The sequence below is a fragment of the Poecilia latipinna genome, unplaced genomic scaffold (assembly GCF_001443285.1).
Source record: "Poecilia latipinna isolate Pla-1442-1.1 unplaced genomic scaffold, P_latipinna-1.0 Scaffold106, whole genome shotgun sequence".
In the NCBI taxonomy this organism is placed as follows: Eukaryota; Metazoa; Chordata; class Actinopteri; order Cyprinodontiformes; family Poeciliidae; genus Poecilia; species Poecilia latipinna.
The window spans coordinates 239,927-266,451 of record NW_015112722.1 but is presented as its reverse complement, the minus strand read 5'-3'; the positions used below and the strand labels follow the sequence as shown (position 1 = coordinate 266,451).

Here is a 26,525-nt window from a genome sequence, read left to right as displayed (position 1 = left end):
ATGTGGCCCTTTGAGGGTGGCCAATATGCTGAAGTGGCCCTCGGTGAAATTGAGTTTGACACCCCTGATGTAGGGTCAAACTGAATTTTAAAATACTGCCTTACAATTTCACACAGAGGACTACTTTTGCTGACACAGAGGTAAAAAAAAGTCAACACTCTTTTTGTTGCTGCGCCTGATTTCACAGTTTTGTGATATTTTTTTTTAATGTCAAGATCTGTGGATATTTGAATTTTAACTTTCATCTGTGTTTCCAGTTTTGATCATTTCTGTGTGGTTTATTTACTGAGATCTGATCTTAGTTCATTCTTCAGCGTGTTTTCTGATTGATTGTTTTTTGTGCATCTAGAGTTAGAATCCTCAGATTGGTGTTCATTTCTTTCTAAGTTTCAGGTTTTAGCTCTGTGGTCCCACTTCTATTCATCTGTTAGCCTTCTTTCCTTCTCAGTTTTCTGTTATTTCATTTCTTCTCTGCCTGTGCTTTCTCTCAGCTGCTTCCCCTTTCCTATGATTAGCTGGTTCTGGATTCCTTTTTTCACTTCCACCTCTCCCTCTGTATTTAAACTCTCCGGTTTGATTTGTTTCCCACTGGCTCCTTCCATTACTTCCATGTTGTTTGTGACCATAGCCTGTGAGTTATTTAATATTCATTAATCTGTTCACTATGAAACGTCCAAATTTCTGTCTATATTTTGGTTCGACCTCCACTCCTACAAGCTACTTCCAATATACTAAGGTCCATGTTCCTTTTTGACAAAGTTAATTTTGTCAACTTTGTCAAAATTCTCCATCCTCCATTAGTGAGGATGTCTTGCATCCTCACTAATGTGGATGCAAGACAACGTCCTTGTTGTCATTTTTGGTTAAATGGTCCAATGTGCCATTCAGACGTAGCATAAAGTTGTGCTGAGGCTTCAGATCTCCCATATAAAAATAGAAAAGGAAAAAAACACGACACTTTGCTGCCAGCTTTTCTTATGAATTTAGTAAATCTTTTTCACTACAACACTATCATTATTTTATCACCTTATACTCATTTAAAGATACAATCGACATTTTTGATCCAGTTTCCAAGTTGACACACATGTTTCTTGAACAATCTAAACTATTGGAGCACATTTTAAACCATAACTGGCTTCACAGTGCAAGCTAATCTGCACATAAATGTTGTTTTGCACTCTTCTTTTATATGTTCTCTCCCATCTGTAACACTTTCTAGAAATCTTTTGAAGTAGATCATGAGGCACTTTTTTGTTTGACGGTAGCAACTTTGTTGAAATTTGAGCAGAAAATATCGGATGCACAAGATGTATCCTGAGGCACATTCTCCACTAAAACAGGCCTGGCATCATTAATGGTGAGAGAGAAGTTAGAAAAAATAGAATGCATTAAGTTGCAGCTTTATTCCACTGTTCTCATATTTGCAAACGGTGCTGCAGTCTGGTGTCACTCCTGTACTCCAGCAGACTCCCGTAAGGAAATGAACAGAAACCGGATCCAGCTAAACGTAATCTATGAGACTTTATGATTAGAGCCGGAGACTTCAGTTTATATTTTTAGATTTAAAGTGGGACCAAAGAGACAAAATGTGGAAAAAGTTCACAGATGTTCAAACTGTTGAGCTGACATGTTTACTGAACCAGTTAAAAGACTAAAGTTTGCTCTTAAAGTCTCTCAGTTTAGCATTAGAGTAACATCAATGCAATGCTTGGATCAAATTCATCATGGAAATAGTTCAAAGTCTTAATGTACACACTCAACTGAATGTAATTTGGCATAATATAGTTTATCATTTTTACCAATACAACTCAAGAGAGAAAATTAAACTTATTCATTATGTAGAAACCTTTTGTCCTTCCTCACTTTTCCCAACATCTCAGCATTTCTCTCCCCATCAAGCTTCTCTAATAAAACTTTTAAATCCTGGGAGAACAATGCTAGCTGTGGGTGTACAGCATACAATCTGCATTAAAAAGTCAAAAAAAAAAAAAAAAAAAATCACGACAACGGTCTGTAACAACACCAGTTCAGATTTCAAGAATATGTTATATTCGAAGGTGGAAACACATCACAGTGTGCTCACTGCTGATGTCAGAGTTCATGTTAAGCTACAGTTTAATCGACCCATTGGAAAGGTCTCTGGCTGTTTTTGCAAACCAGGCAAATCGCTGTTTGTGTGACACGCTTGCAGAACAAAGCCATGGAAAACAACGGACCTGGATAACATCTTTAAATAACGGTTTGCTAATAGAAGTAGCTCGATATGTTGACATACACATCTGCAGTCTCCTTGAACACCTGCTTTCAGTCCACCATCATTGTCCTCCTTTCCAAAGGAAAACAGTGTGTTCTGTTTAAATGACTACTGTCAGCTTAAAAGCCACATTTGTGATAAAGTGTTATGACAGGGAAGCGATAACTCATCTCAAAAGGACCACCGTCCAATAATAATGATGCTTTCATTTATTCAGGGCTCCTATAATAGAGGGCAAGGGTATTCATTGGCTCAAGCTGTTTATTGCCTTTAGTTTGTCTTTCAGCATTATCGTATTATGGACTTAAAGAGTAAGTTCCCGTCCTCCCTTTCTCTGAGAGGCAAAGACCAGACGCGCGGGGCAAAGAAAATCAAATTTCCCATTATTTATCCTCAAAGGTGCAGCAGTGGGTGAGGGGGAACAACACCAGCACGTAAACAAGCACAACAAGTATTTATGCTACACGTTTTCTGCCTTTGCCATTTGCAGTAACTTGTCTTCAAGATGTTAAGCTTTCAAAATATTAATGGACTTTGTACAGTTAGACTCTTAATCCACTGAATTAGTAATCTAAAATCTGGTTTATCATGGGCATTTCTCTTTATTTATTGACTTGTAACTTTATGGTTTGATTCTTCAAATAAATTATATTTTTGTTTAAACTTACATTTTAATCCTTATTTAAAGTAGGGAGTGGGATAGGTCTTGAGTATAAGAATTCACTCTTCATAAGGATTTTTCAAAAAAATTTTTACTATCAGGCAGATGGTTATAAATAACATTATGTTTGAGCATGATAGCAATGCGCTTCCGTAGTAAATTAGTCAGATCAAAGAAGTGAAAGAAGTTAAACATTGTTTGAATTCTACAGAAACCAAATGAAGGACCATCTCGTACTCACTGGCTTCTCAGCTAACCTCAGATGAGACATTTATGTTCTTATAAGGCTGAGGGTCTGGCATGTCAGTGAAAATCCTCAGCAACATCACCAGAAACCAACATGTTATCATCAACACCATGGCAGTGTGGCATGTAAACCTGGTGTTCGTCCCCGCAGCACAACAAGGGACATCTAGAGAGTCTGCAACAGGACAGACTACACCCCACTGTCCCATCATGTGACTGCCATCAATAAACAGCTGCAGGAGCGTAAAGTCAAGGACGATGAAGCCCACAGCTTCCACCCTCAGGCTCGTAAATGATGAAGTCGACACTGTTTGCCCAGCCTCCATCAGTCCCAGTGACTGTAACTGGATCTGTGTTGTTGACGTTCACCTGTTACTTAAATTTTAAAGACAAATCCCCTGTACAAAATACTCTCTGTATCATCTGTTTCCTAAACTGTTTTAATTCAAATTTAATTAATTAGCAATGATCTTCGGAACCGAACAAGCAAAACACCTGACAGGCTTACTAGCCCGCAGCTGTAAAAAGGTCTCTATTAGGTGTTGCATCCCGTGGTGCCAGCCACAGCCAGACGCGAGTCCCTGCTGTGCGGATTGCAGTGAGTGCATTTTCAATTTTCCACTAGTGGTTAAATTGCAGTTGGTGGTCCATAAGACGCACACGAAGACAGCGTTATCAACAGGTTTTCAGATTATGTTTTGTCAAATCCTACAAATTATTGACTTCTTTTGTTTATTATAAAGGCAAAAAAGTTGCCTCTCAAAATGACTGATGTCTTGCAGCAATATTTTGCCAGAGAAATAGCTGTATTATTTTATTGCCCAGCTTAAAATCCCATTTACCCCTCGATAATTTACTGCTATTCCCCCCCCCCTCCTCCCTCACCTTACATAGAGCATTTGACCTTCAGCATTTTGATGATGCAACTGGGACCACCTAAAACTGCATATAACTAATTCAGTGAAGAAACATATTCTATCCAGAGGGCTGCAAGCTAAGAAACCCTGATAACTGCGTTTCGGAAGTTTAGGACAATGTATGAACCGTAAAATACATCTTGTTATAACAGTATATTACTGGAAAGATTATCCACCAACTCCTGTATTTCAATCTTACGTTAAAATCGATGATAATGCGATGTACATTAGTACTGTATAACTAACAACATGAAAACAGCTTTGCTGTAAACTAAAAAAGAAAAAACCTGTGGGATGCAATTTAAAAATCTGCACAAAACGTATCACTTATCTCACAACGTCGACATTTCCAGTCAAAGTACAGGACAGGAGGGTTCAGGTAAAGCTGGAAGTAGCTGGAGTCTACTTAGGGGTGTAGAGCCACCATCATACAGAGGACATAAGTTTCACATCACATCATGCACATAGTAGCTTCTGCAAAAATTAAATTTAAGTCTTTGATCAAAAGATACAGGCTTTGAAGTCACGTAGAATAGTGTATTGTTTCCATAATTATGGTATCTTGTATTATTATTTTGGTAACACTTTATTTGAAGGGGGTTGAATAAGACTGTCATAACACTTTCATAAACATGACATAACACCTGTCATGAACATGAATAAGCCTTCATGAATATTTATGACTGTTGTCATAAAGCGTCACTCGGTAAATTATGACACTTTTAATACAAAGTTGACATTATTCAAATGTCTTTGTTATGACAACTTGACATTAACCAGGAAATCATTACTGTTCAAACTTTAGCTTTAATAACATTAAGTTACCTAATTTTAAAATTTTTATACTTTTTATAACAAAAGTATTACTTTTGTTATAAAAGTAATACTTTTATAACAAAAGTAATACTTTTATAACAAATTTATATGAGTAATGTTTTCTTGGTAAAGTGCTCAGATGTATTTACTTTTACCTGTGCTTTTATATTATGATGCTCTGAGCTGCATGCCTGAAATCAAAAATACACTCGACGCGTCCGCCAGCGCCGGTAGTGTCGTCTTTAATTTAGCAGGGTGCCAGCTGAAGATTTATTTTGTATAAATGAATCCTGAGATACATCAGGGAGCTAATAAGGCATTTGGCCTCCTGTTTAGCGAGCAATCATTCATGGCCGGCAGAGAGCTGAGATCCCTGGCTGCTGCTGCTGCTCCTCTCTGGCGGTCAGGGTGCGTTTCCATGGGGACAAAATAGAGGGTCGGGAGGTACAGATGGAGCCACATCCGTCTCAGTTCAAGATTGTTTTGGATCGGGTGAAATTGAGGTGAATCTTTTACATGAGCTGGTTTGGTGATGTGAGCGCTTCAAGACTTTGTGTTTTTCATATTGTCGGCAAACGAAATAAAATCCAAACATCACTTCGACTAACTTTTATACTTGTGTCAGAACCCAAGCTTAGCTTTTTTTTTAATGTCTGTCAGAGGGCCGTGCTGGTATCCAGTGCCAGTTTGAAATGCATTAGAGTCTCATAAGACGCACTGAGTGGCATACTCCTCTTTTATCAAAAATTCAGTTTATTTACAGACAGCTCTGTCTCTGCAGGTCCATAACTATAACGAATTCAGCGTCTTTTGAGAGTTTCTGTCAGGCACACTGCATCTCCAAGATGCTGTGCCAAAAATGACAACCTTTTTATTTTGTATCAAAGCCATTTTAGTCATCTAAGATGTATGTAACAGAGTCAGACCAGCAGATGTGTGAATATATATCTGATAAACAACATAAACCACTGGGTATGACAGTGTCCTCAAACTTCATCGGAATGAAGTGTCAGAATGCAAATACTGGACACTTCGAGATTTTTTTGCATAAAAAGTCCTAAAATAACACGATTCTTATACTGTGGCAGCATCATCTCATGCTCAATATTTTTGATAAATTCAACATTTTTATTTGAGGGATTCCCAGTCCTTTTAGTAGGGGAACAATCACAGCTTAAAAAAAAATAATTGTTTCCACTGAGAACCTAAACAAGCACTATAAAATAAAGATAGGAAAAGCACCCTTGCAGTTTGTCCTTATTAATAGTGCCATTAAAAAGTATTTGCCTTATAAAAGCTTTCTCAAGTTAATTATGTTGTCACAATTTGTTGTTTCAGATCATTAATTTGATGTCATCATCAGATGCAGATAACCTGAGTAAATGCATGGAATTGTTTCATATGAAGATTTCATGTATTTGGATGTAAGAATAAAAAAAAAAAAGCTACCCAAAGCAATCTGGCCCTGTGGGGAAACATATCTGCTCCTCTTGTTAAATCATGACTTACCCATGATACACTTGATTTTGTTTTTGGTTCAATTACTCCAGCAGCTCCCCTGCCTGATTACTGCCAAGAAAAACTCCTAAAACAAAACAGGTCTGGCAACTTGAAGTCGGCTAAAAAAACAAACAAACAAAAAAACACGTCAAGTCACAATTTAACAAATGTAAAAACAAATGAAAAACATTTTAAAAAGTCTGGAAAAGGGGATTTTCTTGTGCTTCATGACAGTTATACGGTTTCGGGGGCAACCGCTCTTCAACAAAGGGCCATGTTGGTTTGCATAGTGTTTCTCTTAAAAATTAAATCGATATTTTTTGCATTCAGCTTATCTGTGCGAGAGATTTAATTGTCTTTTGATGCTCTGAAATGTTTAAATGTGGCAGAAAAGCAAAAACGAAAAGGAACTCTGAAAGGTCACAATTACTTTCCAGCAGCACTATGTATTGATTAAAATGTCCAAAACATTTAGTTATGCAGACTTCCTGTTACTCTGGGGCGTAAATAACCTCTACGTTTCTCAGCAAAATGGGAAAACATTAGTATGTGCCATTCAGATAAGACAGTATTGATCTTCATAATGTCTAGAAAATAGAAACTCCTAAATTTGCCCATTTACACTCATAGAACCAAACAATTAAAATAACTAAAACTGTGACTCATAAGACTGAGCAACTCAAGTTTATGCTAATTTAGCCCTTTTAGTGTGCATTACATGAAGCCCAAACAAAAAGTGGAAAAGTTCAAGAACATTTTCTAATATTTTTGTAAGGCACTCTGTGCTTCAAAATCAAAATGAGTTAGGAATAACTAGTTACTAGATATTGAGGTTAAGATGTTGTTTTTCTTCCCCTTTGGTAGAAAACTGTTACTTTTTGAGATTTGATTAAAAGACGAGTTATTTAGACGCAAATAGGATCATTACTGAGGTTCCTCTGAACATTTTAACTGACCCAAATAATAATAATAATAAAAACAAGCCACAGCGCTGAGATGAAATTGAAAAACTTCATTTAATTTGGTGCAGTGTTAAATATTCATGAAAAAAAAGTTAAGAATAGAGCCAAGATCTTACAAAGTTCTTTGAACATTTTTATTAAAAATCCCTGCCAAGAACAGCGGGGGTTAGTTAAGTCTTTACGGAAATCACCTATTTTTTATCACTTCGTATAGATAGGGGAGCCAATAAAATCTGATCTCTTCCGACTGAGAAACAATTCAGTGATGCCTCTTGGCTAAACTCTGTGGTGAGGGAAAATTAAGCTGAACCAGGCTGGGGTTTACTTAAACTGATGGGAAAAAATCTGACTTATGGAAACATTGTCATGAATAAGGGCAAAATATTCAGATTTAAATGAGTTCTAGCACAAAGCAGATTAGATTAAATTGAAATGATGCAAGAAAAATTAAACATATTTATCTTTAGATGAAAGCTGAGGTTTTGTAGCAACGTCCTTATCACGGAAAAAATGGACCATAAAATTGAAAAGCATCTGCGCATCACATGTGTTTCGGTGTTTGTTTTAGATCAGTCTGAATTCCTTTTCATTTTAATGTTATTTTTCAGTCTGATTTTTCTGCCTCCTCTTGCAGATCTTTAACATTTTTGTGAAATTTTAAAGCACTTTCTCTGTTACCAGTATTTTTATCTGGTGTTTTGTAAAAATGTTTTTACTCCATTTCATTTTAATCAAGGCATTATGTTTGTTTTCATTCTCTATGGTCTGTTCTGGTGTGTTTTTCTTTCTCCTGTTCACAGACATTTCTCATCTTTTGATATATATATATATATATATATATATATATATATATATATATATATATATATATATATATATATATATATATATATATATATATATTTTTTTTTTTTTCATTTTTAAAAGTTCCCTCTTTACTGCTATCAATGTTTTGGAGAGCTGCGGTCATTTGGTATTCTGCTTTGCGATGTTTTTCTGTTTCAGCCTTGAAGCAGATTAATATTATTCTGTTATGCTTTTTTTATAAATCTTCCTTGTTTTCTGTTTTATGAAATGTACTGCTTTATTGTATTTTTCAGTTGTTATTTATGCTGTTTGCATGTCTGTAGACATTTTGCATTCCATTCATATTTTGTTGTTTTTCTGTCTTTTTTTTTTTTGTAGATATCTAACATCTGCATGGCCATTTTATGCAGTTTTTAACCTTCAGATTGCATTTTCAATTTCTGAAGTTCTTTTTTGTTTCCCTTTCAGTTATCTTCTGCTGGATTACAGGAATTTCAGATTCTGCTTTTGCTTTAGTGTTCTTTTTGCTCTTTCTTTTTGCAGCTACTTAACTTCTCTGAGGTGATTCTGTGCTGTGTCTTTGCTGTCCTTTTGGGGACTTTTATTTCATTCCATTTTCGTTTTGGCTCTTTTCATACTTTTTGGATGAAATTGTAAGGCAAAGACTCCCGGAGGCTTTGCCCTGGGCAGGTCCCCATTGAAACCATCCGCTGCGTCTGCTGCTGCAACACCTTGTCAAATCAATGATTTAAGCTTCCAGCACACCGTCTACGCTTCCCCACAAAGTGACAAATACTCGCACTGTCTCCCGTCTCTGGACAGTCTGCTCTTACAACAGAATCCCTCACAGTTACACCCTTTCACAGGCCATCATTTCCTCCCCAGTGACACCCACCTCGCCTGATACCGCTGGCTTTTGAGATGTGTTCATGTAGTCGGTTTGTTTTGAACGAGTAGCTGACCTCGTTCCGTTTTTAAATGTTGTGCTGTCACAACATCAGATAACCATCCAGCTGCCATCTGAAGAGACAAATGTGAGGCTCGGCTCACGCCACAGACTGGATCATCAAAAGGAAAAGAGAGAAAAGAAAAGGAAAAAAAATAAAAACTTGCAGCGATCAAGCCTGAAAGGCGCTCTCCGTCTGTATAATTGGTTGAAATGAGGAGTGAGGGCCACCTGCTGACTGTCATTTAGAGCTCTTTTACATGGGAAATGTGCACTGTGTCACTGTGTGCGACAGAGAAAGAGGCTCGGAAAATGAGCATGAGTTCACTGATGGATGCTCTCACTTCTGCTTGATGTCTATCCAACAAAGAAAGCTCATTATTTGAGAGGACTGCTGTTGGAAAAAGAACTAATAGTGATACAGTGACGTCAAAACAGCAGAGAGCTCCGGCAATAAAGTTATTATAAAGTTAAAGTTAGCCACTTTAAAGTTATGCCACGAAAAAAAATTTTTACCAAAAAAAAAGGAATAAATTATGTTATCCAATCAGAAACTTTTGTTCCCCTTGTACTTTTCCTCACTTGTTCACATTGAAACTCCATAGTGAGGCCAGATTTAAGAAGTGCATGATTAGTTTCTGTTCTTTAGGCTTCCTGAGCTGTACATCGCTGCAACTTCTCGTTAATCACCATGGGCTTCAGGCCTGCTTTTCTGATTGATACGCTCTTTTCTCCAGCTTTTCAATTCATCTTTTCAATGTCCGAAATGTTTCAGCTGGGACATTTTTTTCACTTGAAGACGGTTGACTGAACAGTGGTGGTGTTTTATAAACCTGCTCTAAACCTCTCCACAACTTTCTTCCCGATCTGTCTGCTGTATTTCTTGGCCTTCGTGATCCTGGATGTTCGCTGCCGTTCACTGACGAACCTCTTCGACATCTGAATTTATACTGAGACTGCAAACAGATGGACTATTAAATGATCTGGTTACTTCTGAAGGTAACAAATGTATTGGTCTTATTCGGGGAAAAGGGATTTGGATACAAATGCAGGCTGCTCTTCTTGTTTTCTAATAAAGTAAATAAATACAAACCATATCTACTTTTTACTTGATTTTACAATTATTTGCTGCTTTCTGTTGGTTTATCTCATAAAAACCCAATAAAATACATCCAAGTACGTGGTTTGCAATGTGACATAAAACCTCAATGGTAAGTAGGCGTAAGTGCTGGATTTTCCCAAGGAAACTTTCTAACTGTAAACTGATATTTATAAATAGCAAACCATGCAAAAACACATTCTAATAATCAAATTAAGCGATTACAAAAGATGTGAGCTATAGGTTTCAATAGTAACACAACTGTACAAAAGATTTTAGACTTTGCTCAGAACCAGGGGCTAGTCATGATGCACGCTGCAGCACAGCCACACACACATGCACGCACACACACACAAACCCCCATTTCTGTTTCTTTCTTTCTGTTATCATGGCCTGCTGTGAGGCTAAAACATGAAATCCATTGCAGTATGTTACATAAATTCCCCATTCTAAGCCCACTGTTATTGCTATGCCCTAGAGCTGCTGCTAAAGCTGAAACTGCAGCTGGCTGAAGTTGGAAAAAAATACTTCTAATTCATATGAACGAAATCATGTGTTTGGCCTTAAATTAGAAACATTACTGCATATTTTGGGGAGCAAAGGAGAAACTCTGCAGCTACATGGGAAATAAGTATAAAACCTGAGGCAATTAACATTCCAACACAATATTTAATTTTATTTATTTATTTATTTATTTGTTTTTGTAAAGGAGTCTGTTTTGCTCAGCTCTGTACCTCAGCCATCTCAGGACTTTCTATGACATTTTACAGCTGCAACCAATTTCTGATTCTGCAAGATATATACGTGTTTCCGGAGAGAAGACGACTAAGTAGCCATCTCCCAATTCACTGGATGAGAAGCCAACTTGAGCAAATTTAAACCACAGGATCTTACAAGGAATATTGTTGTTTCTAAACGTTATAGAACTTACATGCTAAAAAATGTAGAAACATAGCCTGGAAAGTATGTAATTTTAATATGTAAAATACTTATTTTGTCGTATTAGAACCTTCTGGTATGTTATCTTCAGTTTTCGAGTGGTGACCACATCACAAAGCAGCACTGAATGGGGAAGAAGCTTATAGATTTTACCCATTAATAAAAATCTGCAAAAACTGGTATGGTTATTATTCAGCCCTCTTTCTACAAAACTTATGGAAAAACATTAGTTTCAGCTAATTGTCGTCAGAACTTACCTATTTGGCTGTTTGTGATAACTCTCAGTATAAATCCAGCTGTTCTGTGCAGATGTGTTAGAAAACATCAGTGAACAGAAAGAATTGGGAGCACACAATCCCCTCTGGAAAACACGGTGGTGGCAGTATCATGCTTTCCTTTAGCAAGTATCAAAAAGCTGGTCAAAGTTGTTGGAAAGAGGCTAAATGCAGGGTGGGCCTAGCAGAAAATATCTTACATTAGTCCAATTGAAAAGCTGTGGCAAAAACTGAACATGTTTCCTGAAACTCTGCATCCAACCTGCCAGATCTTCAGCTATTTTGCAAGAGAGAATGGGCGAAAAAATAAATAAATCAGTTTCTAGATGTAAAAAGTCATGAGAAATGGATTCTACAGAAAAATGCTCAGAATAAATAGCTAATCTATGAGCATCTCTGCCATGTTTTTTACTTAGTACAGCCACAAAAAATTTAAATTACACCTCATGTTTTCATCTTTTAGTCTCAAACTCCTAATGTTGAACTCAATGGTCGACCACCCCACAAGCTTCTTCTGGGAGAAAACATCTATATTTTTCCCTACCATCATTTTTTTATTTTCCTGGCAGCTTCTACAACTCCAGTGTGGGATTTTATTGGGATGCAGCTAATCAATACTGAGGAATGTGACACTGTAAAAAGGCCCGGTGATGCTGGTGTCTACAGATTTACAGCAATACAAGGTCAGCTGCTCAGATTGAGTTCAGAAGATATTCTGCTTTCTGGCAACATGCATTTTCTCTTAGGTCACTGCAAAAAAGAGTTCACAGTGGTTTTCAAATGTGAAACGTTAAGGATTTTTTTTTTAAATGTGACAAATAATGGTACATTCGAGCAAACCAATAGGGTCAGCAATGAGCCGTCACAGGACCCGTAATTCAACCAGCGCCGGTTTCATAGTGATGCAACACTGAGCAGTGATTATAGTCGACTTTTATCTTTACATACCCTCAAGACTTTCATAGTTCAGAGGAGGAAATTGTGTTTTAATGCTGGAAGTCTGTCTGTAGTCAAACATGGTTTTGATTTGTCTTTTTTATTTATTTTTTATTTTTTTTAGCAATTCTGTTAGGAGTTCAGAAATGCCTCTTGTCTCCTGGAACTCAACCGACTTTTCTAAACCACTTTAAAATCTTTCTACAATATTCAGCAGCTTTCATTGCATTAATTATTTGCATTTCCATGGATGCCTAAACGAGCCCAAGGCTGCTCGCTGTTGGACCGTGGAAGTTTTATGAAAATGGTTACCTCATTAGTAAAGGAGTTTATAACATTTGGCCATTAATAGCCATTACCAAAGGATACGCTCTCTTTAACAACTACATGTCTAACATAGCCACCAAAACTCAAACTATAAACAATGGAAGAATATATTCGACCTTTTTTCTCATGTAAGTTTTTAAACTGACACTGTCTTAACCTCCTTTATCGGCTGATGCATTGCAAGTTCAATACATTCAACTTGCAATAAACTGTACTGTACAACAGACAACCACAAGCTCAATAAATCCATGTAAACAAACTGGGAGGAGTTCAGACCCTGAGGAGCAAAGTCAATCACCGGTCAGCAGTAATGTCTCCCTAAAAGTCCACATCAGTGCTACGACCGGATGAAACCACAAAGTGTGGATCAGCTTTGCAGACCTCCGTTCCAGTTTGCCACATGCGCCGGCGTTCTTTTTACGGGTGAAAACTTCATCTGGAAATGTTTCAGGGTGAAGAATCCGCAGCAGCTTTCCTGGTGAGGAAGGGTGAGATTCAATCGCTTCTATTTTTACAGACTAATATGGCGGATTGCCCTTCATAACCTTCCTTGCAATACCTTCAGTCTGCTTGTATCCCACAAGACGTTAAAATAAACAGTCTAGAGGTCACTGCTTGTTTTAGATTTTACCCTGCTTCCCAAAGACTAATACTTTTTTTCCCCCCTTATCCTTCCTGGCCAATTCTGTGCTTTTATTACTCAGGCACTTACACTCAGCTCCCACCTACTTAATGACAGCAAATCCCCCAGCCTACTTCTTTGTAACGCTTGCTGCAGTTTGGGAAACTCACAGTGCAGCGTGGGGAAAAAATAAATAAAAAATCCTCATAAATCTGTCACTCTCTCGTCTTACTACATCCGTCCCCTGTCCCCCTCCCACAGGCATCTGGATGCTCTGGCAGTCAATTATACCCCCTCACCTTCACAATGAGCCGTGCTCCATCACTGCACGGGAGGCAGCACAAACCCGTATCTGTATCTGATCTTTATCCTTTGTCAGCAGCATGAAGGGTGGAGCTGTCAACTCGCAGCTCCTGTTAGCAGGGTGAGTGGAGTGGACGGTCCTAAAGCACTTTAGTAACACACCGTTTGACTTAACATATCAATATGGACTGTTCAGACTGAGTAATACATTACCCTGATTTCTTCTTCTAATATGTGCTGCTGTGTAAGTGAGTCCACTCGACAGTCGTATCCACCAGTAGTCAGGCCAATGCAAGGATTCCCACCAACATCCTCTTGACCCAATTATTCAGCTCCAACTCTAATAAGCAAATTCTCTAGATCGTCGGCGTGTGTTAAAGTAACCATCATCCTGTGGCATGGAGGGTGCCAGAGGGGGTACTGGCCCTCGTTGAAGTATCATGGGCCACAGTGACTTTCTTCTTTCATCAGCAGTGGGTGGATTTTTAATGCTGCAATCAGACCAAACGCGTTTTGCACATCTGACACTGCGCGTTTTCAGATTTCGAGCATTCGGCTTGTGTCCGGTGGAATGTCAACCAGTCGGAGAGACTCCACTATGCAGCCTGCAGTTGGAGCACTGTCAAGAGATGCAGGCACCGATACGGTCAGCAGGTTGTCAAACTTGGCCTTAAGGAGATTAAAGTTGCGCTGAAAGCTACCTTCGTCACCGCGCATCTCCTTTAGGTAGTGGAAATCATCAAACTCAGAACGCCTCTGAATTATCTTAATTGCTAAATACCCAAAATATTTGGTCATGCATTCTTGTTTTTGTTATTTTAGTCATTGCCAGCAGTTTATAAACCTCCACTGCGAACTTGAGATGAACCGAACACACAAACAGAATTCTCAATATTTATCTGCTCCTTTCCTCCTTTATTTTTCAGAGATCTGGGTTTACCAAACATAAGTCGTCTGAAGGTCTGTGCAGCATTACTGCAACCGGCGTTGTGCCAGTTTTAGAGAAACATTTTCTGCCTTGTCCCCTCCCCGTCCCTCTCAGTCATCCGCTTTACTCCGTTAGTGTCCCAAGCACACGCCTCCTCAGGAGGTCCATTTTGTCATTGGCCAAAGCTTCTCTGACTGCCCTGAAGAAGCTGTGGTAGTGGCTTGTGTTGTGCATCATGAGGAGGACTCCAGCCAGCAGCTCATTGGTCACCAGCAGGTGGTGCACGTACGCCCTCTGGTGGTTCCTGCAGCAGTAGCAGCCACACCCTTCCACCAGGGGCCTGAAGTCGTCCTGGTGCCTGGACAGAAGTTCATCGAAAGCTCGAGTCGAATTTTACAAGCAATGAGCATAAATGTAGATCAAACACATCAAAGCGGAGAGTGTGTGAAACCCTGTGGGGTTCTCGCAAATCCCTCTACAAACCTTTTGTCTTTGAGATCCATCTCGAAGCGCGTCATGTGTGTTTGATCGTCACAATTAAGATCTCCGTTCGGCTGCGTCTCCCCCGCTGCGTGACGCCCTTCATCAGCCACTGCCAAAACACACATGCACCTTATTAATTCCAACAGAAGCCAATCAAGCTATAATCTTACCCTGTGGCAGAAAATAATTCCCTATGCACACAACCACCAGCCTAAATAAATGCCAATTACGCTCTGACCTACAGTGAGGCCACGCTGAGCCTTTTATTTTCTCCCCTCTCCACATTAGAAATGCTAACTGGTTATGTTGTGCATACTAAACTTTGCTTTATGCAGATAGGTTCTCCCTTTGGGTTTACTCCAACTAAGTGAACAAGAATAGAAGAAGAGTGAGACGAACTGAAGAAGAGCTCAAGGGATGGTGAGACAAAGGAAGAATGAGGAAAAGTTAAGCACAGGATTACAAACTGAAATCTACAGTCAATACAGCTGCAAAATGGATTCAAGTTGAACATGAAATAAGCAAAAAAGGTTAAACAAACAAACAAAAAAAAATCATATAATTGGGTCTGTCTGCGAAATACAGCTGGTGAGGTAATAACCATGAGAACAAAACTCAAGCAACGATAGCAAAATGCAAAGCAGGGAGATGTCACCTGTGCTGAGGATAAGTCATGCATTACAAATATGGGGAACAGCAGCAGATTCAGAAACCAACGGGGGGAACATGACGAGTCTGAAGACTTGAAATCAAATAAAGACGACTTATTTTTGGGTTGTTTTTTTTTGCTTTGTGCCAGAAAACCGAGAAGTGAGCATCATCTTTCCATCCATCCTCTACGATTAAGCTGGCTATGAAACATAATAAGAAGTAAACACTTGGAAACAAAGAGATAGGAGCTACACTTTCTCTCACAAATTTGAATACTTTGTCTTTATCATACCTTTAATGACAATCGACTTCTTGTTCAGTTAAATTTGTATTTGTACCATCCCATCAAGGGTGAAGTGTGACGCTTTCTGCAGAAAATAAACCAAGGTTGCCGTTTTAAGCTGCAGTGATGTCACGCCAAGTCTTCCGGTTGTTGGTTTAGAGACGGTGAGTGTCAAAGCTCGCAGATGTCCAGCAGACAGCTGACCCAACAAGCCAGCTGCTTTGTAGCACAGAACCATCTGGAGAGTCCCCAGCAGATACTGCGCGCTTGGCAGAAGTTTATACATCGATTCTGCACTAAATGAAACACCTGTCACTGTCGTAAGCAAATTTTACCTAATCATGTCAAAGAAGCATTTAAAACAGAGTCAGGAACTGTAATTGTAACTAAATACATTCAATTTAAATGTTTGCATTTGGGCCAAAAACTGCAAACGTTAAGTTATCCATTGGGTTTTTTTCTTCTTAAATAGATTAATTTTATTTTTCCCAAAAAAATTGATTGTAAAAGTTTGAAATTAAGGAAGCATTTTCAAATAAAACTAATTTTGGAACTGGATACAGAAACTGAATAAGTTTGAACACCTGAAGTTGTGAGGGTTTGCAAACTTAACAGGTTGTAGCAGATTTTTCATCTTCTTTCTTCTCAAATACTATTTTTTATGTTCAGGATAAATTATACATTTCTGCATTAAAATAAATCTGACATTTTAACAGGGCTGTGTAAACTTTTGAGAGCCACTGTAGCTCTAATACAGCTCTATCTTTTTTAATAATTTCTCTGAGCACTGCATGATCTGACCTTTGGCTGAATCTGTAGGGACAGACACTCCTGGGAAGTTTGTAAAAATATTTAAAAAAAAGTCTTAAATGTCTTCCTCTTTTGAATATTCATTCTTGTTGCAGAACAAGGACAGGATGTCTAGACCTGGCCTTACAATCCTTCAGAGATTGATACACAGCAACAAATGTTTCCCCAAGTGGCTTTCATGGGGTGATTTAATTGGCTTCACCTGACTGCTGCTTTCCTACTTAGTCCTATACAAATACGTTAGTTTTTAACTTTCTCTCTTGACTTTTGCTCAATGAAAACATTTAGACCAATAAAAATCAAGGAACTCCGTGCATCTTCTAACAAACAAAACAGGTATAGTGCAGCTGAAGGAGCTCACTAATAATTTTTCAGCTTTGTTGTGCAAACTTTACGGAGATTACCGTTTCGGAATCAACGTCACAACATCTCGGATGACGACACAAAACATTAATCGTAAAGTTTGCACAACAAGGCTGGAGAATGATCAGAGAGGTTCAGCAACAATTAGTTGCAACAATTACTATATGCGTAACGATAAACAAAAGTTACAGTTAGTTCATTCAACAGAAACTAACTAATAAAAAGTGGACACAATATATGTCACTGGACATTTGCTTGGATTTGTGTTTTTTATCAATAAAAGATAAGCAGCTGTAGCCACTGGCTGACAGGCAGGCAGGTGGACAGAAGATTCAGTAGAACCACTTGAAAATGGTCAATGTTGTCGTCTAGGAACGTTTTACAATTTTTTTTTTTTTTTTTTTTGTGAGTGCAAGAAAGAAAAAAAGCTAGACAATTGAGAATAACCCAGGAAAAACAGAAGAGGGTCGAAAAGGAAGCAAGTAAAAGATTGGACGTGTCAGGAGGATCCTGGCAGGAGGGTGAGCACGTATTCACCCCTTCCCAGGCGGGGTCATAATTGGCTGAGGGGGGGGGAGTCACGGTTTCTCCTTGGAGTCGACACTATTACCACTCTCACCTCAACTGAACTCCATTATGCACCGCGTACAGAATCGATTACTCTCTTTTTGACACTACATGCCAAACTCTGTCAGGGGAGTTTAACGCAACTTTTTAATTAACCACAAAGTCGAGAGTCAGACCAGTTCAGCGCAGCTCTTCAAGCACGGCTCCTTCTGCTCCACTTCTTCACTTCCTCAACAAGGACAACAATCACTGTGACAGGGTCGCGCCTAATTGTTACCTCGCTTGAAGTCGTTCAGGAGATATATTATTGATTTTTTTTTTCTCCCCACCTGCTCTATCTCCCCATTATCCACCGAGTTAACTAATCTAACACTGATTTCCACACACTGCTGTGCATGCATAATTTTAGAGCCATTATGTGGATGTGATCACTAAATCCACTCATCAGGAGGAAAAACGGCTGTCGGATGAGGCTGTGCTCTTCACCAGACTGAGACTAAATGAGGGGCTGTTTGTGTACCGACAACCCTCTGCAGGGCCTTTAAACTAAACCACTTAGGTCTAATTGAACGTGGTGTAATTCCCTGCTCAGAGGCGTGAGAAGAATGTTTCTTTGCATTTCCGTAAGAACCAAGAGTGTTCACCCTCTGCTTTTTTTTTTTATTAAACACCAGAGGCTCCTCCTATGGAAATTAAAGAAACCCTGCTAGGTTCATGAATCCATCATGAGTTTAGTTTTATCAGCTCAGTGCAACTTTGTGCAATTAAAAACATCAAAGCTGATTACTGTGCTTTTAAATGTGCTAACATCACCAATATTTCCTTGTATATTAGCATATTTCCTTACTGCAATCTCATCTCGGCTCTCCATTTGCATGTCTTTTATGAATTAAATTAAAGCTAAATAAACCATTTTATTTTATGCAGGAGGAATTAAATTTCCCATGACATCCAAATTCCATTAAAGAGTCATTGTAATCAGAGAAATGGGGAAAAGTTCAAACTTTTCAATGACCTCAGTTTGCTCCAGGCACATACTATCACAAGCTGCTGACATCAAATGCCAGCATTTTTGCATCTTTCCAGCAGTCTCACTTTCCCGATCCTAGTTTCATTAAAAAAAAGTGTCACCTTTTTGCTTTGGGCAAGGTGTTTTTAACCTGAAAAAGATCATTAGCATATAGAAAAGAACAACTAAGAAAATAAAAAAATAAAAACTATAAATGCAGCAGAGTTTGAAAACATCTTAAAGTGAGTGGCATTTACAGTGCGCTGCTTAATGAGTACAAGACAGCAGCTGTGTGGGAAATCTGAGTCCTGCAGGGGATGGAACGAGACTTTTACAACAGAGGTTAATGGAAATTAGATGAAAATCATACACTAAACACTCAAAAGTGTGCATTCTTTTCCATTTTGTAACACAAAAAGTTTTGAATTATTATTATGAAGAAGGAAAAAATATATAGCTTTGACAACTTTTACTCACAAAAATTTTAAAATTATATAGTCCGTTTGTTTTCAGTTCCTAATAAAAATCCACCACAGCTAACTGCAAAGGACAATCTAAGTAGTAAGTAAGAGGCGCATTGCAAAACGAAGGAACACAGGTGTCCTTCGTCCTCCACCTAATTTAAAAATTAAAAATAAAAATGACTTTGTAAAAATAAAACTGTTGAAGGCTGGAGTGAAGGTTTAACCTTCCAGCAGGACAATAATCCCAAACATACAACCAGAGCTACAGTAAGGGTTTAGTTTGACACATATTAATGTGTTAAAATGGTCTACTTAAAGTCCAGGTTAAAATTAGAACTTTTAAATTATCATTCGCAGAAGCTCCCTCACAGATACTTATGCAGCTTGAAACAAATTCTCACCAGTGAAAGGATGAATATTTCAGACTCTAGATTTTCAGCTTGTAGGGCTTTCCAGCTAAAAAAAAAAAAAGTAAAGACTACATGGGCTGACCTCATACACATAAAGCATTCTTATTTTTATTTGTAAGAAGTTGTGAAAACATCCTTCTACGTTAGGATAATATGCTACTTAGTGTTGGCTTACGCCATAAAATTCAATAAAACACACTTAAGTTTGTCAAGGTGACAAAATGTGGAAAAGATCTGTTGCAAACACAACATGTTTCTTGATCTCCACTGACAAAGATGATCATGGTGCATTACTGAAGTGAATAAACATCTAAAAAGTTTTTTTTTTTTTTTTTTTTTTTTTTACTAATAGGAATTAATCAAGGGTAATAAATAGAGGAAGTCTGCAAAACAAAGAGATAAAACTTTGAGTCTGTCGCAGAGTTAAAGTTTGACAGATTTTCACCACACCTGTCAGGCGGGCTCTACCTGCGCTCTCCGGGTCCGGTGTGACGTCGAAGCGGAAGCAGAGAGCGCAGCCCCGCTCCGTCGCCTGGAAAGGGAAGAAGCCCTCGAAAAGGTCTACGCCTGCTTCGACGCACGCCAGCACCTCGTCGGGTCGCCCCACGCCCTGCAGCAACCTGAGTCACATGCAAACACAGAGACCACAAACACGGAGACACAAAAACAGCAGCAAGTGTTAAAACATTAATGCGACACGTCTGAGAAACAAAGACGGGTGACGTGCCACAAACATCTGCAGGATTCCTTTCACCACATCAGCCTGCGCTCCTCTTGTGTGTTTTGAGCTCTCCGTAAAACCGGCTGCCTCTCACTCTCTGCCTTGCAGGCATCAAGGTCAAGCCCAATTTAGCATCCGATAATGACTCCACTCCACTTTCTGGCTGGAAGCTGCACCTGCCTCCAGCATGAAGAACCAGCAGGGGGGATGCCCCATGGTGTTCCAGATCAGCCAATGAAGCAGAGCTCTCAGGGAGCCCCTGGTGACAGATTATTGTTGCTCGCAGCTCTGCCGCAACGCTCAGGGCCTCTAGCAGCAAGCACAACTCCTCCACGACTTCCAGAGCTCACGTGAAACTGACTTCTTCAGAGGCAGGGAAGTTTCCAACATGCTAATTTAGTCCAGAACACAACTGTTTCCAAACAAAGTTTTGTCCTCGTGTCGTCGAAAGGCACAGCAGTCTATTTGAATATCTTCAAAATAATCTTTTTTTTTTTTTTTTTTAACAAAAGGCAGCTAGTAAAATGATCATCATGTCAAAGTTTCTTTTTTATCACAACATCCATCTGGTAGCTGTGGTTTGCTGACTCATGGCTGATTTATGGTTGCACATTTGCATCTGTCGGCGCAGCTCTGTGACCTTGCGGAGTGAAGGATCAAAGGAGGTTTGTCCAAAGCAAAGGCTACGGAGAGAGGCGCGATGACAGTCCATCAACAAACTAACAGCACGTAGCCTCTGGCTGCATCAGCCAATATTCTGGGCCTTCTGCAGCAGCCGGGTCAAACTCAGGCAATTTCCAGCATCTATGAATGCTTAATTCCAAATCGTTGGAGAAACAAGAGAGTACTTTTAAGAGCAGCATATGTAGAAAAAAAAAAACAAAACACTTTTCTGTGTTTGAGAACATACATTTGAAAGTTAGAATCCCTTAGCAATTCATAATTAAAGCCAAATGCTGCCACTTTTTAAAGCCTCTAGGTTTGAAAACATCCCACACAGTGAAGAAGTTCAAATTTGAGCTGGAAAAATGCAGAAAAAGAAGACCTGTGCCATCGTTATCTCCTCCCAGGTTTCACTTCCAACCATGCCAGACTGACACCCCTGCCTAGGTAAGGATGTTTAAAAAGGACTCAGAATAAATTTGCCTTTCATTCCAGCGGCATAATCTCACTCTGAGGAAATCTAGGAAAATACAACCTTTAATTGGTGTAAAACTTTGCAATTTAACTTTTTCAAGTTTAACATCTTTGTAACAAGTTTATGCTCTCTTCAAAATGGGGAGGAAAAATATAACTGGATATGTGAATACAACTATAACAAGGATCTAGTATATTTATTTTTGCCACTATGCATAATGGGAGAAACAGCATGCAGTAAAGTAAATTTCAAAAACTTTTTATTAGACAAGTGACTTTTTTTTTTAGTGCCAAATTTGAAACTGCAAAACAACGAAGACGTAAGCTATTGTGCCGCTCCAACAGGCAGGATTGCCACTAATTGTGAAAATCTGTGACGCCGGTCACAGATTTTGTCTTCCATAATGAGGATGGAAATTAAGATTCCACGAAGGTTCTGCTGGAGAGCATTTGGACACTATCTAGCGAGTACGCTAAATCACATTTGAGGTGATGGAAATGGAAAGAGAGACAAAGAAAGTAAGAGATAATGGAGAATGTGGAGATAAATCGTGAAAAGCACAGCTGGTGCTTATTGTGACAAGCTTTTGAAACAGGCTGGGCCCATTGTTATGAGAAACAGGTTGAATCTGCAGGAGATTCCTGACGAGAAGTGAACCAAAGACCCCCACTTTCTTGGTTAATTGTTTAGTTGTTTCAATAGTTTGATGATGTTGAAATTTAGTTGTCTATAAAAATGTAAAAAAAAAGAAAAAAAAAAAAAAAAAAAAAGTTTTTTTTGTTTATTTCAGGTCGTTTCTGGTTCCAGAATACATTTATATGCATGTGAGAATTAAAAAAACAAAACAAAACAAAAAAGAAACGAATAAAGCCTTTTTGTCAACATTAGTTTGTGTTATTTCAAAGTTAGTGAAGTTTTGCTACAGCTCCAGAACAAATATTAGCCACAGCACAGCAAGCAGGAATCATTTTGTGGAGGAATGCAACTTCCTTTTCATCACATTGAAGCACCACAGTTATAATACGATCCTCTGCAGATAGCAAGATGTACTTTGATGCGAATGCTGGTGATAAACTCTCTGCATAGGAATCTAACTGAATATATATCCTTCAGATGATGCTGCCACACAGAAATATTCCACTTTATCAGATGTCAAAGCATGAATCTTCTACAGTCTTTCAAGCAAAATGGATTTCAATGGAGAAATGCGGTGTGGTGTAAGATCATAAGATCATTCCTTATATATATAAAAAAGAGTCAAATTGCATAAATGTCTGAATGTTAGGCTTAAAATCTTAGAAAAAATAAGTGAAAGGAGCTGTGGTGTAATATTTAAATGTATTTCAACAAGAATGAGGCTTACAGTTGGATTTCTACTGAAAAGCTGAAATGTAGATGCAGCTGTGTGATTTTGGTTTGCTTTGTGATGTAATGATGGGAGTTTTGCAAGTCAGCCAGATTTTTCACAACAGATCTTATTCTGCAATTATTCCTTCATTGCCTTTTCCATCAAAAAGCTTCCTTCTGGGACAAATTTCAGGAACATTTAATCTTCCCTGTCTTTGGATTCTGTTCCTAAAACTGATTTATTGTGTGTTCAATATGTTCTTGTTACCCTTTTCCACTGTCAGTTCCTTCATTGTAGGCCAGAGTATGTTGAACAAGGAACTGGAATTTCAATAGCTAGCTGAAATCCATCATCAGTACCTAAAACTCTGTTATAAAAGGAAGTGAGGGGTAAAAGCATAATTTAAGAGTTCAGTAAATAAGTTAAGTTAAATTTAAATTATTTGGTACATTATTGTTCATTATTAAAGTATGTCTTAAATCTACACCACAACTGACTCAAAGAAGGTCTTGAATCTAATTTGCTGAAACTTGTAAAAAACCTTTTCAGTGGAGTTGGATTAGAAAAATCTTGTGCATACAAACGCCTCCAAATTCCCACAACGACTACACCCCCAAAATGATTATAGATAAGCCAAATGAGAGTGCCTCCATGCTGTAATCCTGCTGTTTGGTCTGAACCACGCCACCTGTTTCCTAAAAAACTCACAAGATGTTATTAACCTTTGAACAAGCGCTGTATGTGATACGTTTGCTTTAAGACTGAGCTGTGACAGCTGACAGGCTGAAGGAGCAGGATGACGCCGAAGCTGAGCCGCCGGGTTTCATTTAGAATCAATAAAAGCAGGAGATTAGCTGACAGGGCGAGATCAGCCAACTGGAAGTCGCATTGTGAAAAACCTCATTAGTTTAAACAAAATAATCAGGAAAAAATAAACTCCGTGAAAAAAAGATATTTGATGTAAGAGTCACTATCAAAACTTTAAACCAGAGTTTGAATGACGTAAGTATTAAATGATTTGTAATCTGGTAAAGTAAGGAACGTTCCATATTTTGCCAGATCAAATCCACAAATCTAAATGATTTTTATTTGGATTTTCTGTGATAGAAAATCTTCACACGGCAGCAGATCTTTGTGGGGTGGAAGTAAAATTATTTATACATTATTTATACATTTATATTTTCAATATAAAAAAAAAACATCTGAAAAGATTGGTGTGCTTTTTAATGCAGCTATTTTTAAATTCCCTTAAATTAAATCTGATGAAAACCAAATGACTTTTTAAATAAACTAACTGTGATTGCTTTAACCTCAGTAATAAACAATCTGTTCTGTGATGGCTTTGAAGATTTGTCAGGAAATATTAATTAAATAACTATGTGATGACGGCCAGGTAACACAGTGACAGCAGACAGCTCAGGAAGAATGACATGACATTTAAATCAGAATTAGTTATAAAACAATATGTCAAGAACATAATAAAAGGACTAATCCTTTTAAGAGGTTATCTTAAATTGTAATGTCTATTTAACTAAACTTTAGCCATCCTTTTATGTTTGACTAAACCATTCAAGAATAAAACAAACGCAACACATAAACACATACTACGCTGAAAAAGATAACACATGTCAATACTTTCTCTGGTTGCAAGGGGCTGTGCCCATCTCAGACCTTTTCAATCCTTCATCTAAAAGTCCAAACTTAAATTTCTCAATCTGAGAAAATCTTTAAACTTTATGCTCACAAACACTCAAAATCAAATCTTGACTGAGGATGAGCTATTGTGAGAAGAAAAATTGCCAACAACGTTATTCTCTAGCATACCCCCAAAGGCTTGCGTCTGTAAACACAATGGATGTAGGTTCTTTCAAAGTATTAATCCCAGAGGGGGGGCTAACTACAAAAAAACTCTCTGCATCTTTTCATTTGTGAACATTTTGAAAATCACTTATTTTGCTTTAACTTTCTGTCGGCCTGCCAAATAAAATCTCAATAAAACCACATTGAGGTTTCTGGTTCAAGTTCATGGGGAATAAATACTTTAAGGCAAAGGAAAATTGTTGCTTTGTTGTTACATACAGACAACACAAAATCATCCCCAGCACTTTTCAGGGCACGTTTTTATGTTGCTTTCTTTTTTTTCTTAGGTGAGTTTTACAGTTTTCAATCAATTATTCTTACTTAAACCCTAAAAACTTGTTAAGATTTCCTGGGGAAATAAGAACCTGGTATCAAGAGTTTCACCTGGGTTTGTCCTCAGGCAGCTCCTCAGTGACAGCAGCGATGAGCTGGCTCCTCAGGGCCTGATCCATGGCACCGGTCTGGAAGCCATCCAGGCAGAATCCCGCTACGGGCCTTTTGGCCGTCTCCCTGGCCGAGCGCAGCCTCTCTTCCAAGATGTCTCCTCCCTCCACTACCCCAAACACACTGACTCCATCCAACTCCTGACAAGAAGAAAGACACACTTGTGATCACACCCTGAGACGAGATTCAGAGAGACAGAGGAAGAGAAAGAAAAAATAAGAGGAAAAACACTAATTGTTTTTTTAACCAATGAGCATGATGCATGAAAAACTTGAAGATAAAATTACTTTTTTCTTCTTAAGGGGGAAAAAATAAAGAGGTTTTTCTCTGCCAGACTCCATTTCGATTTTGATTACTCAACAAGCAGTTGCACATCACGAGGAGGACAGACACACTGGAGGGTTTGGGGAATTTGGCAGCAATCTCACAGCTCACTGGGTATACGCAAGATAAAAAATTACCTGCAGTAACTCAGTTCTCTTTGCTCGACATGATTTCTCACTTTATTGTGTCAAGGAACATTTGCTTGGCAGTCAGGAAAAAAAACAAGATAAAGATGGAAAAACTTGGAAAAATGACATTAAAACAGACAAAAATGGAAAAGCTTTGGTAAACATGGAGATCGGAGAGAATCTCCATTTATTAGGAGGAAAAAGTAGAATCTGATCAGTCGCTCTTAGTGTTGCAGGCTCGCACATCTGCTGACAATGTATTCACCCTAATCTTGCCTGTTTCTCCAGCAGAAGCTCAGCTGCGAGGAAGTGCCAAGCGACAGCCACCGAACAATCAATCCATGTCTGATGTTTTTAACTTCGCGCTTGACTGACTCCAAAAGATAGCGTGCGTCAGTTGAATGTGTTTGTGTACCTGTGATTTCTGATGCACCAGCAGACACTCGTCCAAATGAGCGAGAGATCGGTCCACCGACTTTCGAACCCTTTTCCGCGAGGTGCCGGTCTGCCAGGTCTCCCCGTCTGCCATGGCCTGGTACCAGTCTGGCTGCACCATCCTCTGGAGGGCCATGAACTTAGCCACTGTCAGCTCTATGCGCCCACCGCTGCCCCAAACCGACACCGTCTAATGGTGGATAATTACATTCAAAGCCCGAACGTTTGGCACCTCAGTGAGATACAACCTCTTCCGGGAGCCGCAGCTCACCTTGTTGGTGGTGTGGCCTGTCGGGCGGTGGGCTGCAGAGTCGTGGAGTGAGCAGTACAACACGGTATCATGGAGACCTAAAGAAAAACAGCAGAACCATAGAAGTAACTCAATGAGGACAAACTTCAAATCCCACAGCCTGCGGCGGCTGAGCCCGGAGCAAGCTGGCGAAGGGACGTGCTCCATTAGCGCATGTTAATGTGACGACTTGTACAGCTATCAGCAGAGCCAGCTGCAGCAGAAGATCAGAAGGTGAGAAAACAAAAGGGCTCTAATTA

At 38.8% G+C, this 26,525-nt stretch overlaps 1 protein-coding gene across 6 annotated transcripts in view; it reads right to left on the bottom strand.

Annotated features, from left to right (window-relative positions):
- Positions 1-13,349: 13,349 nt before the first annotated feature.
- qtrt2 (queuine tRNA-ribosyltransferase accessory subunit 2) overlaps positions 13,350-26,525 on the bottom strand; it is a 20,170-nt gene continuing 6,994 nt past the window's right edge. For 4 of the 6 annotated variants that reach the window (XM_015027753.1, XM_015027754.1, XM_015027751.1 and 1 more), the window contains exons 4-9: positions 26,248-26,324; positions 25,957-26,166; positions 25,030-25,229; positions 20,029-20,198; positions 15,022-15,130; positions 13,350-14,896 (exon numbers count right to left, since the gene is read on the bottom strand). In XM_015027753.1, coding sequence (XP_014883239.1) covers positions 14,662-14,896; positions 15,022-15,130; positions 20,029-20,198; positions 25,030-25,229; positions 25,957-26,166; positions 26,248-26,324 — 1,001 coding nt within the window. In that variant the 3' untranslated portion in view covers positions 13,350-14,661. The remainder of the gene's footprint in view (positions 14,897-15,021; positions 15,131-20,028; positions 20,199-25,029; positions 25,230-25,956; positions 26,167-26,247; positions 26,325-26,525) is intronic. The other 2 variants (XM_015027752.1, XM_015027756.1) reach the window with 2 other exon arrangements.